General features: G+C 38.9%; 1 protein-coding gene across 1 annotated transcript; it reads right to left on the bottom strand.

The window, feature by feature from the left end:
• Window positions 1-514: 514 nt before the first annotated feature.
• On the bottom strand, window positions 515-7,085 carry insig1 (insulin induced gene 1). Its single transcript, XM_079810686.1, has 6 exons — window positions 6,754-7,085; window positions 6,276-6,615; window positions 5,531-5,655; window positions 4,906-5,072; window positions 4,571-4,670; window positions 515-2,221 (listed from the first exon to the last, which is right to left on the bottom strand). The coding sequence occupies exons 2-6, from the start codon at window positions 6,607-6,609 to the stop codon at window positions 2,192-2,194; spliced, it is 756 nt and encodes a 251-aa protein (XP_079666812.1). The 5' UTR covers window positions 6,610-6,615; window positions 6,754-7,085; the 3' UTR covers window positions 515-2,191.
• Window positions 7,086-17,206: the final 10,121 nt, after the last annotated feature.

The following is a 17,206-nucleotide window of genomic DNA, read 5'->3' as shown; positions in this document are numbered from 1 at the left end:
TGTCCAAAAGCTACAAGAATGTCAGTAATGTTTCACATAAATATTTTTTGAAAACTGCTTGTTTCTCAATCTGCTGTGTGAGCAACAATACGGAAAGCAACATTTAATGCACTTAAAACAAGAACAGACATCTGGGCTAGAAGTTATTGGGTATAACTTTAACTTGACTTTTTGCAACCTAGGTGTTTTGAAGATGAAAAATGAGCCTTTATGTGCCATTTTTAAAAGCTGAACATATTTTACACAAGCTAGTGACAAGCTTAGTTTAAACCTAAACCAGTGTTTATGACAATACTGTATAAATGAAAATGTTTTATTTTAACATTTAATATTACAAACAGTTCTGCCTGTAGTCTATTTTTGAATTAATGCAATTGGCCATGACAGCTCAATTTAACCAGGTTTACAACTCATTATACAATTTGTGGTTGTATTAATGAATAAAATGCACAATACATTTTTTTCATGATTAGCACACAAGTCTCAAGATGAAATGAATAGCTCAAAGACTGTATACAATACACAATTTTATTGAATTTCATTCATGGAACCTAAAACAATATAAATGAACCAAAGTGTTAAAGACACATGCACACTCATAGAAACACATTATTGCATTTCTCACTCCCCTTTAAATAAAGCTTTCATTCAGTTTTACATCTCTCATTCCCTGAAGCTGAGAGGTTCAGACAGAGCCTGTTACTCCTAAGAGCAATGTTTTATCACGGTTTTAAAACATTTCCCTCATGTTCTTCTTCCAACATTCCCAAAATACAGTACCCAGCATTTTGCGTAAAATGATTTTTCTCCAACTTACTACTGCTAGTAAAGACACAGAACAACATATAGTTGTTTTTTTCTCTTCAGAACAGTGGAAATGGTCATTGGTATCATTTGCAAGATTACCTTTTGTGCGTGGCTTCTTTTAAAAATGAGTTTGCGGTCATACTACACCTTCACATATACGTAAAAACTATGTATTTATTGCTGGTTTGTTGCTATACTGCACACGAGTCATCTGGGGTACCTTAACATTGTAAAAAGTAATAAATATGAAAGAATACCAGGCTCAAAGAAACTGATTGCACTTAATTTGCTAAGATCCCCAAACCTACACACTAGCCCAGTGATACCTCTCATATTATATAGAAGCGGCTACAGGTGATAAGCAATACACAATAAATGAAGCACAGGAAAAAAAAAATAATAATTACTGTACTGGAGAAGTGACAAAAGCACTTAATTCTATAATACAAAGGCAATCACAGATTGCAAACCTTTGAGGCCTTCCAACCTTTTGATTTAGAAACCTTTAAATGGACTTCATTACACCATTTCAAATGATTCTATGAGTTTAAATGAATACAAATAGGCATCCTTGATGTTTTAACTGGTTTGATTTTTATTTCAAGGTGCCACTTAATTTCTCAATAACTAATGATTCTAGTTTTACTTTTGGTCTGCGTTAGCAACAAATTATAATAAAAACATGATAAATTCAGTCAATATACTACACTAACCAGCGGGCACAAATGTGATTGGCAATCAAACCTTTCTGGTTCTCATAACAACACTCAAGATGGTCAGTCTGTATGGGAGTCTTGCAGTGCTGCAGCCGTTTTCAAAAATAAAACTACAACAAATCCTATATAGACAGTACACAGACCTCTTTGGATAATAGGTATTTCGCACAGTCTTGAATTTTTTTTCCCTTTGATTTCTCTTTCGGTTCTCCAGCACAAAGTAAAACACACACAAAAAAAGTGCACTTCCACAACACCTTTTTTCCTTGGTCTTATACATAGGACCAGCACACACACTCATTTGTATACACAAAGTTTCACCAAGCTATGATTTTGTACAGTCCTATATTGGCAGTTCAGCAACCTGGTAATAAGGAGACTGATGTTACCAGTAACACTACTGCAAGGAACTGTAACAATGACGACGCTGATGGTAGTAATGAATGCCAGGGGATTCTTTTGGCTGCTTGAAGGTGCTGTTCATGGCACACCGGGCCAGCTCAGACCAACCCGCTCTTTTGTTTTCTTGTATCATTATAAAGAGGAGCAAAATTAAGAGCAGAAGTTACGCTTGGACAGAAACCAGGGACACCCAATATAGAGTCTCAGTTTGCACGCCCTCTTTTTTGGCACTCTTCGAAGCTCATTTCATGACCTCTGACACCGGCTTAGTCATTATGAGGCTTCTCAGTCGAGCCCTGTGGGAAAACAGACAGTCCGTTAGTAAAGAAAATACAGTGTTTCGCACATCTAGACTAACCAAATAAAACAGCTTGATTCCATTCTGTCCCTATTTTCCATAAAATAGGGACATGCACATACCGAAATTAACAATATAGTTAAGTATTGGAAGTCAGAGCACTCGGCTTGCTTTCTAACTATTTAAATATGTTTCAGCACCCCAAGTGTGCTTTAAGCAATTCAAAATTGGTTGTCATCACAAAGATGAACCTTGTCCAGTTAAAGCCCACTTGGCCACTCAAAATTGTTACTATAATTAGTTTGCACTATATATGACAAGCACAAATTATACAAGGTTGTGTGGATGGGGAGCTCTGTAAAATATGATAGCCTCTCATAGATTCAACTCTCTCTCACATGCCTCACCTATGGGCAGCTGGCCAGCCTCCTAAGAAGAGCAATCTCTACAAGAACTCAATATTGCTATATTTAATTATCCAAACGGTTGGGTGGTAGGGTACAATGGGGTAAAAGGCTCCTTTGATTTTATTTTACTCTAAACTACTAGATGGTACAATTTTTTTTTTTTTTTTAAATTCAAGATAATTGAAGCAACAGTTTTTCAATAACGGAAGAATATGTAAAAGTATGGTATTTGGGGCAAAATGCTCCATATTTAACATAATAAACTGCTGGCTGACTTTTCCATTTGTTGACATGACATGGTTAGATTGAATTCAGATTGTAAGTATGAAGTCCACCTTAGAGATAAGTACCATATTTATAATGAAACCATCATATTTAAAAATTTGATATTAATCATATAATAAAATATAATGTATTGTTACTACTGTAAATCTATATTAAATTATTATTGGATCTCCTTCAATGCTTTCAGAATCTTTACTTTTTTAAATGATTTTGTTTCTATATTTTTCAGATATATTTCTATATTAACATATTTTATTAATAAAAAATGTATTAAAAATTGTTTGCTAGAGTGAAACTTTGCTTTTATGAATTATTTTCATACAACATTTTCTTAAGGTGTGCCTTTAGCCCCGTTGTACCCTAATCATAATACATTCTTCACAAATGATTCAGTGGAGTTTTAGTAATACATACTCATTTTAATTAGTCAAGAGTTCTAATCAGAAATATGCATCTGAAGACAGACACTAAGGTCCTGGTTCAGTATATTTAGGTACATCAGTCCAATGCATCTCTCAACTGGCCACTTCATAAAGAAAGTTGAGAAAAATACTAGGAGAGCACTAATCCCAATTGGTCAAGCAAAATCAGCCAGTGCCAACTCGAAAACAAGTAACAACATGCAGAATGCACCACTTGGAGCCAGTAAAGCACTTTGTTTACCATCTCTCTGACCATTAGCATGAAAAACAAGGAGCGTAATCTGCTTTCACGCCCTTATGGAGAAAGAACGAGGTTATGTCAGCAAGACAAAGAGGCACAGCTGACTGAGAAGGCTTGGATGGGACGGCACAAACATGCCTCAGACTACAATCAGCAACTGATTAAGATGTCCAGGCATGACGTTTCAGCCCAAGCACAAGATAGCGAGGGTGTCACCAGCACTGGAAACTTGAACTGATCACTCTAAAGGAATGCACTTGACAGATGTTTATTGTTTACACATTTAACCCTACACATTTCTCATTAATTTAGGAGTGTTGTAAGAGAATGAAGTACAGTCTAAATCCCTAGTTTTCCCTGAGATCAGGTGCATTTCCAAATCAAAACATATTTTTTTGTTCTCGAACACACCAAGGCAAACTGCCAACCACTTTCCAGCTAACTCATGGGTCCACAAAGAAATCACATTTGGATACAGTTCTGACCTTCATCAAATACAGTGACCAAAAGCTAAATTGGTCATTGTGCTGCCTTTTATAAATGAACTTGGATCCCAACTACATCTCAATCGGTTTATGAAATCACAGACGTCTTTGTTAACGACTGCATCTCAAACGTTGTTTACAAAAATATTAATGCCTGAATAGTGCTCAAGTTTGTATGTTAAATTGTAAACATCGAAATTGTTGTGTGTAATAACCTGGGTCTTTGGTTCCTAAACATCCTAGAACTAAACATTTACAGCGAGTGCTGTAAATAGCTGAACTATTCCAGGATACTGAGTTTCACTTTTGCTTCTGTGGGTGTGCCTCATTAAAGTTTCATTTCTGAACTCTAAGACAAAAGTGTCCACTGGCCTAGTGCAAAGCACTCCAGGAAACTAAAGACAATACTTAAGTAATGTAACAGAATCACTCTACATGAATGATTTCATGGAATATGAAAACAGGAAAAAAAGGTTTAAGCAGAAAATATGAGGAAATGTTTCTTACCATAGCTAGCTGTCGGCCGATATTCCCTACTGTCACTCCACCAGAGAAGAATATACAAGGCAGCCATGAACGTACATACAAGAAATCTGGAGACGTATACCTGAGAAACAAATAAAAAAAGCATTGAAACAACTAGCTAATAACCTTTCACAACGGTTCAATTCAAGCTATTAGGGGGGTTAATTACATTCACACTAAAACACTTACAAAAATATATCTGATGACTGAACATGTTCTACAGCTGGAAATCTAAATATGGGGACTCAGCCGTTACTTGGTAATGGATGACACATGACAAAATGTTTTCCACTGTATGTGTTTCAGGCATAACTTACTGGTAGATGCCATTGTAGACCAGCAGCTGAGCAATGAGAGTGGCTAGAAGAGCAGTGGTCAGCCCTAAACCAAAGCCGCTCCTGGAACGGTCAAAAGTCCACCACAGGCCCAGAGACAGGGCAGCCAGAGTTAGTGAAAGCTGCATATTATTGGCAAAGTCCAGTTTCTGTGAGGTACTTTGATTTAAGGAAATAGTTAGTTAGTTCTAGGTGAGCACTTTCCTTGGATAAATGTAAACAAATGTTTTGAGACGTCATGTGATGTTAATTAAAGTGCTCACTGGTATTTGAAGAAATCTGTTCAAGTACAATATTATTACATATCTTTTTGACTTAAGGCAGGAAAACAGAGCACCACTTTTGTCTATATTTTTGGGGGTTTGTTGTGTTCAGAATTAAATGAAACTTGCAAGTCTAGTGTGTGAGATCATCACTTAGTGTAAGTCATCAGTAACAATTTATAAAGTTGGCAGGTGTATGATGTAGTGTTTTAAAGCCTGTTTCAAAATCAGATTTTAAAAGTGGTGTGGTGTTTTGCAGCCTTAAAACACAAATCTCAACATAGTTTAAAAGTTTTCATTGTCCACAATGGCTACAACTTCATGAATGGCGTTGGTAAGGATACAGCACTGGCATGATTGATGCCCACAAAAACGGCAATGCAGCGCATGACGCTTGCCCACTCCCGTTTGAACTTGTGTGGCTCTCCAAGATGGCGATCCAAATAGGGGTACAAGAGACCAACCACAGCTGAGGAAAGAGAAAACAGTGCTTTAAATAACACTAATTCTCAAACACCCACATTTGATGTCTGAATCTAATGTTAAAGTTAATTGTTCAAATTAAATTTGACCAACTGTATAATAAATAATTAAATAGACCCTTTTTATTTTTGAGATGTAAATTGAGTTAGTTCACAAAAAGTCTTCTTTAAAAGGCATTAACTACTGAAAAGGTTGCAGACTGTTTATGTGTCCACATCACCACTATGTGAACTGTGAGGAATGCAGGAGGAGGAGTCGAGCGTGACCGAATTATTTATTAATTTATGTTGCACACGACTTCCGTGTTTCTCTTTTCGGCTAAGTGGCATGTTCGGCGTACCAGCCAATGGCGTGCCTCCCTCGCAGCTCACCCGTTTTGAGCGCAGCCAATGAAAAAGCGGCACCCCAAGAATGAACCCGAATGCCCGGCTGTTTCCAGGGCAGTACTTACCGATAGCGACAAAGCACAATGTCAACAAAACTGCCCCCAACAACCCGTCTATCGACTCTTACGTAATGTAAACAAGATATCAAAAGGCCCACATTTTTGTCTTATCGACACTTATCAACAAAACAGTGTATTCGACCCAACCGTGCCCGACTCACCAGCAGCTGTGCCACAGCAGAGGGGAATCCACCAGGCGGATGAAAACAGCGTGTCCAGCACTTCCTCTGGGAACAATGTAACGTTTCTCTGAATCTGTAGTAAGTTTAACACCAAGGCGAGAACAACTCCAACGATAAACAGTACAAGCCCCCGTCGAATTAAATTAGCGGACTGGATGCTGTGCACAGAGCCGTATGCATGGCTCAGCACTGAGGTTATGATGGACATCATTTCAGCCGTTTTACTAACAATCCAGCTGGCGCTTGACAGGTCCTTCGTCTTCACACTGGTTGAACAGGAGCAGCTCCAACAGTGTTCCTCTAGTCTTGGCATTTGGCACTGTGAAAACCAAAAATGAGAAGGAAAGACACGTTATAATAATGTTGAAAGTGAAGCTGTTACGTTACAAATACTTTTAGCTCTAAAAACAATCTGTTCTCAGTAGAAATAACAGAGTTATAGGCTATGAAAACCCACCTTGATCCTTAGGCAGTGTCCTCGTCTAAACCGCAACGCGACTGTGCCTTTTAAAACTATTTTGCAAAACTCGGCGCTAACAAAAGACGATTTCAGATGTGTTGTTTTGTCCTATCATCTCTTCGCGAAACGCTGCTGCCTTTTTCTTTCCACAGTACATTACTGCCGCACGCGCGCTTCCTCTGCAGAAAACAAGCGCGGTCATGTCTGGTGAGTCGCGCTGGCCAATCAGAGAGCGGCGGGCCATATGACGCGAACGCACGCCACCTCCCTCTCGCGGACACGCGTTGTTGATGCTGCTGCTGTCCGGTCAGCTGTTCGCTCTGGTGTGTGTGTGTGTGTGTGTGTGTGTGTGTGTGTGTGTGTGTGTGTGTGTGTGTGTGTGTGTGTGTGTGTGTGTGTGTGTGTGTGTGTGTGTGTGTGTGTGTGTGTGTGTGTGTGTGTGTGTGTGTGTGTGTGTGTGTGTGTGTGTGTGTGTGTGTGTGTGTGTGTGTGTGTGTGTGTGTGTGTGTGTGTGTGTGTGTGTGTGTGTGTGTGTGTGGACTGACGTGATGACAAAGAGTCATGCAAAGTTTTAAACTTCTGGATTGGTAAAAGATTTAATGACCTTGCTTGGCCAAATCCTTTTCTCTGAACGATACTGCTCTGATTAGAGATTCAATTTTAAGCGATATAGTCACCTGTTTGGGGAAATTAAGTTGTAGTCTAATATATTTAGCGGACAGACAAGAAAGCATTATGTAAATCTAAACACTCTTCGTAGTTTGTGAATGAACAGGCCCTGCGAGCGCTTGAGATTAAGTTGTTGGTTATAGGTTAGGACAGCGTGCAGTACGTGATGCGTGTGTTGGACTGAAAGGAGGGAATCGGGTCATGATGCTCAGTGGGCTGTTCCCCCATAGTAAATAAGCTGGTGCACACGTAGTAGCTAGCCTACATTTATTGATTCAGAGCCGAGCAGAGTTCAAACTCTCACCTGAGTGGCACCACTATACTCACTAGATAGATGGTCAGATGTTTGCCCTTTGTCAAGAGAGACTATCAACAAATGCAGACTCAATGTGGCTTATCGTTCATGCGAGGACATGTGATTGCATGACTTTGCTACCATGGTCATAGATATGCTTGTACAAAAACAACATGTAGGCCTACGTAAATGTTGACGTGGTCAGCATTTCTGTTGTGTCTAGTTAATCAAGCTCAAACCGTACGTCTGTCCTTCATGCAGAATCATGTCTCAAGTGCTATAATGGCTGGTGCTGAAGATTATTCATTGAGCAAGTAAGCCCCATTAACTGCCGGATCCAATTCAATGTTCAATTCAATTCGATGTACTTGTCTTGCGTTTTTCACAATAGCCCATTGTTCTAAAGCAGCTTTACAAAGAATAGTGCCAAAGGCAAGCAGCAGTTGAAAAACTCGGTAAAATCTTAAGTAGATGAGGAAGAACCTTGGGAAGAACCGAGAGTAGGTTGGGAAAGGCTTTCTCCTATTGGGCTGGCTCATATTTAAACACATTTTTGGCGAATTATACACACAGTCATAGATCTATTTATAAAATAAGAAATGTATTTTGTTGAGCTAGGAGATTAACAGAAATCCATTGTGAACTTACTTCACATTATCCGGGTGAAAGTACCAAAACTCACAGATTTGGAATGTGAATGCTCTTTAGCTACTGGTTGAAGTGAATCATCTTTAATGTTCATATTGTTTTTCTAAGTGTTGACACTTTATTTTAAATCCTCGGGCAATTACAACAGAAAAACAATGACTATGATCAGGAGTGAATCTTTTATTGTTTTTTAATATCTTGCAATTAAATATATAGAGGCTGTTGTTATTCTTGAGGAACCCGAGAGTGTTAGTGTGTTTTCACACTTGGGTCCTCTTTAAAAGAACCAAACTCCGAACCAAGTGAAAAAGGACCCAGTTCTCTTTTACGTTCACACTGTCCCTGTCCCTGAAAGAGGACTCTGATCCTTTTTTGGTCCCCTTAAGTGGGAATATGGTCTCAGACCTTTTTGTGTTCATACTGTTGCGCTTTGGATCTAGTCCAGTTCAGTGTTTGATGGCTGACCCAATGGCCTTCAAAATTAGCTTGTAAAACCATTTAAACTGGCAAGGCGCGCAGTCGCATCTCATCCCGAGATTACCTCCCGAGATGATGGTCTCAGTTCGGTTCACTATAAAAGGGGTCTGAGATCGTTTGGAGTATTCACATATGGGCCAAAAATACCGTGAACCACGCTCAGACCCCTGAAAATCACCAAGTGTGGAAACACCCTTATTGTTCTCTTGTTCTCATTTATTAACATTCAGGAAAGACACATACTGACTAAAAATAAGATAACTTATCATTTCATTTATGTTAACTGCAAAGGATATGATTCAAAATGCAAAAAAGTTTATTTAATTCCAATTACATTTTAAAGTTATTAATGATTAAATAATAATAGATGAATTACATCAGTATTTCAGCTTGAATGCGAATTCAGTGTACACAAATTCCCTTTGAACAGGAACCCTTATTGACTTGAGGTGGATGACACTTGAAGGTCTTTAGTTATTCTTTTCTTTGTGCACGTTATGACCTAGAAACCTAGAAGAGCTGCTGTTTTAAGGTCTTTTCTAAATCTGTACAGGTCAGATGTGCCAGTTTCGTACATAGGGGTTTCACATTATTTAACGTCAGTACACACAGTCAGTACACACTAGTGCTATGGATGAAAATCTGTCAAAAACAAAACCATCATCGGCATTTAAATCGTTCATTGTTTTAGGCACAATAAGTTCAGTCATGGTGTGACCCAGGTTAGTGTATAGGCTAAACAATCATCTTTAATCATTATACATTTTCATCCATTTCTGTCCTCTAGAAGCTTCAGGTTCTGGTGTAGCCTAATGAACTGAAGACCACATTCAGTGCCATAATGCACAGGAAGCTCATGCAAAAACAGATTTTTGCAGGCTAGATTTAATTTTTGTCTGGTTGAGAGAACAATACGCCATGTGGAAGTTCTGCCCTATAGTGGCTTAAACTCGGCAGTGCTTTGTGGCAAAACATCTGTGTGGCAATGTGTGGGAAAGAGATAACGTCTGGGGTAGAGACAGCTTTCTGAGCAGGGGGAGTGGGTGGTACAGAAGCGTGAGGCAGACAGGAAACTCCCTACGGCCATCCTTCCTCATATTACTGAGGCCCCAGTGAGGCTCTTCTCATCCTTTGACACCACGCGCACGTGGTTTCATACAGTTATCACAGTGCTTACTGGACAGCACTGTAGACAGACAAACATTTTATTTTTCTTCTTCTTCACAAATGTTTGCAATTCATTCAGCTGAGCCACATTAATACAGATGGCATTCAAATACCTCAAGTGCCTATAGCCATTAGCAAAGTGGCAGAACCAAAGGCAAAAAATGTGTCTTTACTTGCATTGACCTAAGAGCTAAAGGACAATCAGGGAAAAGAGAAGCCTTGAAATGGCTGACAGGCATGAATGTGATTGTATAACATAAATTGAGGGTGCTCAACAATGAATGTGAGGATTTGGACAGAAAAATAATGATTTTATTTCATGAAGATGTTAAGGAATTAATAATAATTGTCAATTTATTTTCAGATTTGTAATTTACAAATCTGAATACTAACAATGAAAGTGAGCACTAAATAGCATGGCAAAAAATGTATATTTCAAATAAAGTAGGAAAACGTTTTGCAAAGCACTGTATAAATGTTTATTTGTATATGTACAAACAATATAAACAACTCACATTTGTCTCATTATTTGTTTTTATTTAAGCGAAAAGAAACAAATCTTTTATATTCATCTCTGCCTTTCCCATTTCTCTTACAGTCTCTCTAGACGCTTCAGCAGCAGGATGTTATGACGGATCAAATGAATCCCAGATGAAGCGTGGCAGAGATTAAGCATCAAGTCTGGGTGGAATAGTGGCATATTCAAAATAATGAAAATGTTAAAGTGGCTGCTTTAAATTGACTCATCAGGCGAGACATCCTTATGCCCTCCCCTGACACAACATGAAGTTATGTGGTTGAAATGTTCTAATCCATCCTTTGAGACACAGGATTAAGCTCAAGGGCCAATTTTATCCTCTTTCACAGAATTTCTGGCAATACATTGCTGTGTGAATGCTTGTTGATGTGTTGCATTTTGCTCATATATTTTTTTTCCTCCATTTAGATGTAAATACATAGTAGCTCATCTTCATTTGCTGGTGGACTTTTTTGACTTCACCTTTAGAGCTCACCATTTTAAGAATGAAAACTTCAGTTGTTTCCATTGATTTATTATTAGATGCAGCAGGAAGGCTTTTACCGAGAAACAATAATAATAATTTGTTATATTAATATAGAACTTCTCTGGGTACTCAAAGTGCTTTGCATATGGAAGGGGAGATCGATCTCCTCAACCACCTTTTGTCGGGTCCTCTAGAATCAACACTCTTCTATCACTTCTGACCAAAACTTCAAAAAAACACAAGAACAAAACAAGTACTTGAAGATTTGAATTGCTAATGAGAACAGCTCATTATTTGAATAACCATTGTTGCTGTTGGAAAATGCTCAGCAGTTATCATTTGCAAGTTAATTGGAGACAAAGCAACAATAAAACATAAGAGCATTTAAAAATACAGCAAATGTACTAATGTATCATAATTAGCCTGTGATCAGATTTTCCTGCTAAAGTACAAAGGTTCTGAAAAACAACACAAAGTATGGGCTCAGTATTTTTAGCCAACCTGCTGACTGCACCTTGTGGTTGAGTCAACCAATCATGAAACAGCTACACGTGGGTGTGTGACAGGCTGGCCATGTTCATTCATAAAAAAGTAAGGAGCGGTTACAGTACCTTGGAAAATGTAAATAAAGTACACTGTTTATATTTGCTACCTTACGAAAAATGCTTGCTTTTCAGCTTTCATGTTTATTTGTCTCGTGCACAAAAAGTATTGTAGTGAGTATTCTACAGAAGTGCAATTAAACACGATGTATTCCAGGAAGCAGGTTATGTGACATCCCTGGGTATGAATAAGAGTAAGCGGATAACCTCAACTTTCAGTTCCAAAAACGGAGGTACTTTCAGGGTATGTAAGAAGCCATAGCAACTCGCTCTCTCAGAGCAGGTTATGTTCCAGGATTAGTTTGCTTAAGAGGTATTCAGATACGTGTTATATATTGAATATAACTAAATTTGTTGTATAGTTACAATATTTATTGTCATCTCACACATGGATCATTAATTAGCATGAATTAGCATCAACCAAACAATATAATCCTTATTCTCTGTAAATAAAGATTACTTATTAAACAAAGATATTGAAAAAATGATTGCACAACCACCAAATAGGTGGCGATGTGCACTAAGCAGGTTATGTAAATCGGCATTAAACAAAAGAAGAAGAGGAAGTAGAATGGCATGCTTTTTCTTTGCGCCTTTTTCCATGGTCAATCATCGATTAGTAGCTCTGAGGATGTCTGGTGTGTTAACCGGGAACATACTCTGAGTTGTCTGAACTTACTCCCGGGGCCTGTACCATGATAGTTTAATAAATTCAGGGTTACATGGATTAGTTTCCAGTTGACAAAACCAAACCAATCAGGCTTTGTTGGTCCCATGATGCTGATCATCAGCTTTCTCTGTCAACTCAGGCTTTGATCCTGAGTTTAGGAGTTTTGCTGTGACATCATTAGTGAACAGCCAATCACAGGCTGTGGATCAGTGAAACTAAGATTCACTTCTCACGAGAGAAGCAGTGAGATTAATTTCTCTCTTCTGCAGAATATTACATGATTGAATTTAAATATATTGATTGATTTTAAAGCTTATTTGTATGACCTTTATATAGGCTATTTATATTAATTTTAACTAAGTTATCTGTAATTGATTAAGGGTATAATAATTACATAAATTATATCTAAATCATTCAAAATGATTATTATTATAAATAAGCATTGTTAAAAGCCAGACGCTTTAGTCTTTAAAAACCATTTGCCATGTAGTGACCTTTCATTTGGAGTAGAAACAGGGGAAGTGACTTTATTGCATCAGAGGCGTGTCACTTTGCTCACAGCTGATTGGTCCAATTTCAGTTTGAGATCTCTTATCCAGAACATAACCTGCCCTGGAGCAGGTTAGCCGTGGAGTTTAAGTTACTATGGAGATGAATACTGCTAAAAGCCAAACCACTTTAATGGTACCTAAAACCCAGGATTGGCACAAACTAAGCTTAAACATATCAGGTTAGCCAGCTAAACCGGCTTCATGGTATAGGCCCCCGGACTCGTTTTTGGAACCAGCATACCTCGAGTAAGCCAGGTTTGGGTTAATCAACCGAGAGTTCAAGGTATATACGGCAGTAGGTTAAACTTTCTTTCTGGAATATCACCCTGCTTTTGTGAGTGTGTGGGTGTGTGTTGGGAGCATGTGAATCGCACCACAAACTCTGGTTAATGTTTAATATTTGTTCTAAAATAGTGGAGTGTTATTTCTGTCATCAGATAACAATAACAAAAAAAACGTTGCAACTAAAAAAAAAAAAGCAAACAGTAAAAATGTATTTCTTCCCAAAAATAAGCACAACAACAGAACATGTCACTTTTAACCTGACAATAAATTATTCTCTGACTTCAGTTTTGTTACAGCAACCATGAATATAATGTATAACAGCATTGCCGGAGTTAAGGATCAGTTAAAGCTCAACACTCCCTCATCTGGCCAGGACTGGAACTAGGGTTTTAAATACCATGCTGCTAGTTGCAATGATAGCAGTGTTTGGAATGGAACAGTAGTGTACAGTTTAATGTTTAAAAATAGTGACATTTAAAAATTATGGAACCAGTACGAGCAGCTATCTCTCTGCAGCTCTCCCCTGATCATTCACTGAGGCTAAGCATGGGAGACCTCCTGGGAAAACCAGCTGCTGGAAGAGGTGTTAGTGAGGCCAGCTGGGGGTGCTTACCCTGTGGTCTGCGTGGGTCCAAGCAATCTAGTAGAGTTATGGGGACACTATGCTTTCAAAAAAAGCACCGGCCTTTGGATGAGATGCTAAACCGATGTCCTGACTCTCTGTGGTCATAAAAAATCCCAGGATGTCCTTTGAAAAGAGTACGGTTGTAACCATTCTGCCCAAACTTGCCCAGGCCGCTTCCCATTATCATTACCCCCTAACCATCCCCACATTGTATAATTATTGGCTTATTATTGGTATTATTATTGTCTCCTCTCCACCAATAAGCTGGTGTATGGTGGGCGTTCTGGCACATCATGCAGGTGCATACTGCACATTAGGGGTTAAGGAAAATCATTCTTCACTTTAAGTGTCGAGAAAAGAACTATGAAAATGTAACAAATTATTATTAAATGTATCAGACAGAATGATATGTTGTTGACAAATGCAAAATGATATGCAAATAGAAAAAACACCAGCAAATAAAGAAAACATCTTCATCGGTTTGACATGTTCTGATAACACTATTTAACCTTAGTTTATTTCTTAATATTTCCCTTGTGGCCGTAGTTTAAAAAAATGAGAAGAGATGTAGGTGTTAAACACGTTTTTTTTTGTTTTTGTTTTTTAAAGGAGTAGTTAGCTAAACTTACTACAGAGCGTTGGTTATGCGTGATGCGCTATAAATGATTGCAGGGCAAATTAAAATATAAATTTTATCCTAAAAGTAGCCTAATCATCATCATCATCATCATCATTAAGATCATCGCAGAAGGGGCTTGAGATCGCCGGGCCTGGTATATGCTATGGTATGTGTTGTGGATTTTTGCAGCGTTTCTCCATTTGCTGGTGTTTTTTTCTATTTGCATGTGTTTTCTTCATTTGCAGCGCGTTGAGCTCTCTCGGCCACCATAAGCATGTGATGCACATTGCCCACACAACCCACTTTTCCTTTTTCATATGTAATAAGATCTAATTTGGCTTTACTTCTGGAATGACACACAGGTGCTTTTATTCATTTTCCTGGGGGGAAAAACAAGTTTACAATATTCCAGGTTGTTACAGCCCTTGCTAATAATTTGCCAATGTTCGCAAGGTTAGTGACATCAAATGCGGACTGTATGATGAGGGCTCAACATGTGTTTCAATTTCCTTCTCTTGCTAAATGTTAGTTGACTGTCAACAATAAATATAGGCTATTTCTGATAGACTTGTATTCTTTTTTTCATTAAACATCCAAATTGACATAAAATATGAATATTTGCAACGTTGCTGAACAAATCTCAGCAGTCAGCATGTTTCTTATTTTAAAGCTAATATCATTTAAAGGGGACATATTATGTCCCTTTTTACAAGATTTATTATTATAGCATGTTGTAAATGCCCATTTTTGGGTGGAGGAAAAACATCCTGTTTTCGTGTTTGTAGGCCGATCTTTAAATGCAAATGAGCTGCTGCTCCCCACTCTGCTTTCCAGAAGAGGGCGGAGCCCAACTAAAACATCTGTTTGGTTTTGATTATCATCTCTATCATCATCATCATCATCTTTATTTATTTGAGCATCTTAGTTCCACAAAGTTCAACATAGTAACAAGTTTCAACCCAATAGGCGAAACCAAAGATCATGTGACATTGCAGTTCTTCATCATCATGAAAGTTTGTTATCTGCATGCGTTATAAAGCCATATCAGTTTAAGCTTCTGATATATGTTTTTTGAGCCCACGCCACATACCCTAAGCACGTGCACAGAAAGATGGATGTACTCTTTCAAATCTGATTGTGCTTAAACTGTCAAAAAAAACACAAAGTTCACATAAACACAGTCGGTTATGTCTGTGAATGTAAACAACAAGTAAAGAAATAACAGGTGTATATCAGATCTGTGTATTAAAGTCAAAGCGTAAAATACAGAACCTGCTGCTATACCGATCAGGAATAACATTATGACCACTGACTATCAAAAGTGGTCCAAGGAAGGAACAGTGGTGAACCAGCGACAGGGTCATGGGAGGCCAAGGCTCATTGATGCACATGGGGAGCGAAGGCTGGCCTGTGTGGTCCGATCAAACAGACGAGCTACTGTAGCTGAAATTGCTCAAGAAGTTAATGCTGGTTCTGATAGAAAGGTGTCAGAATACACAGTGCATCGCAGTTTGTTGTGTATGAGGCTGCATAGCCACAGACCAGTCAGGGTGCCCATGCTGACCCCTGTCCACCGCCGAAAGCACTAACAGTGGCACGTGAGCATCAGAACTAGACCACAGAGCAATGGAAGAAGGTGGCCTGGTCTGATGAATCACATTTTCTTTCACATCACATGGATGGCCGTGTGCATGTGCGTCGCTTACCCGAGGAACACATGGCACCAGGATGCACTATGGGAAGAAGGCAAGCCAGTGGAGGCAGTGTGATCCTTTGGGCAATGTTCTGCTGGGAAACCTTGGGTCCTGCCGTCCATGTGGATGTTACTTTGACACGTACCACCTACATACGCATTGCTGCAGACCATTGTCGCAGACCTTTTATGGAAACAGTATTCCCTGGTGGCTGTGGTCTCTTTCAGCAGGACCCAACAATGAGCTTGAGCTGTTGACTTGGCCTCCACATTCCCGGATCTCAATCCAATCGAGCATCTGTGGGATGTGCTGAACAAACAAGTCTGATCCATGGAGGCCCCACCTCGCAACTTACAGGACTTAAAGGATCTGCTGCTAACATCTTGGTGCCAGATACCACAGCACACCTTCAGGGGTCTAGTGGAGTCCATGCCTCGACGGGTCAGAGCTGTTTTGGCAGCAAAAGGGGGACCAACATAAAATTAGGATATAATGTTATGCCTGGTCGGTGTATGCTGTTAATATGAATCAAACAACAAAATAAAAACAGAAAATAGCTAACTGCTCTTGATTGAATTAACTTTAGTAGCTTTAATAAGAATACATTTTTTACTTGAATGCTGCTGTTAAATGCACTGGCGGAGAGATAAACATGTCGGACTGTGTACAGCTCATTCACGGCGGGGTCTATGCTAATAAGGCAGAGTCCGTCAGCAGTTGTGGACAGGGCCTAAACAGTGTGATAGAAACTAGAAACCGCTTATGATTCATGGGGATTAAAAAAGCAGTGGGTGGTTTCTACCATTAGACTATAGGGTGGTTGCGTACACACACTGCCGACACACATTTATGTTCAAACACCATGTAAAAGTTAATTTTACTAATAGGTCCTCTTTAACGTAATTCATGATTTGTTCAGGTTTTCTGCACTTAAAGCTGCACTATGTAACTTTTCCGTCCAATAGAGGTCACCTGTTCAAAACAAAGGCGTATTTTGATGACGCCACGTTTGAGCGCAGAATTTTGGGAAATGTTGTCTTCACCTCACAGCCGGTGGGAAAGAATCGGGACAGGACTCGAGCAGAAATCATGTTCATGGATGCAATTATTAACGTAACTGTAGTATGAAGCAGAGCAGGACCGA

The sequence above is a fragment of the Gobio gobio genome, assembly GCF_949357685.1.
Source record: "Gobio gobio genome assembly, chromosome: 2".
In the NCBI taxonomy this organism is placed as follows: domain Eukaryota; kingdom Metazoa; phylum Chordata; class Actinopteri; order Cypriniformes; family Gobionidae; genus Gobio; species Gobio gobio.
The sequence above is the reverse complement of the archived record's forward strand: the minus strand, read 5'-3'. Positions and strand labels throughout refer to the sequence as shown.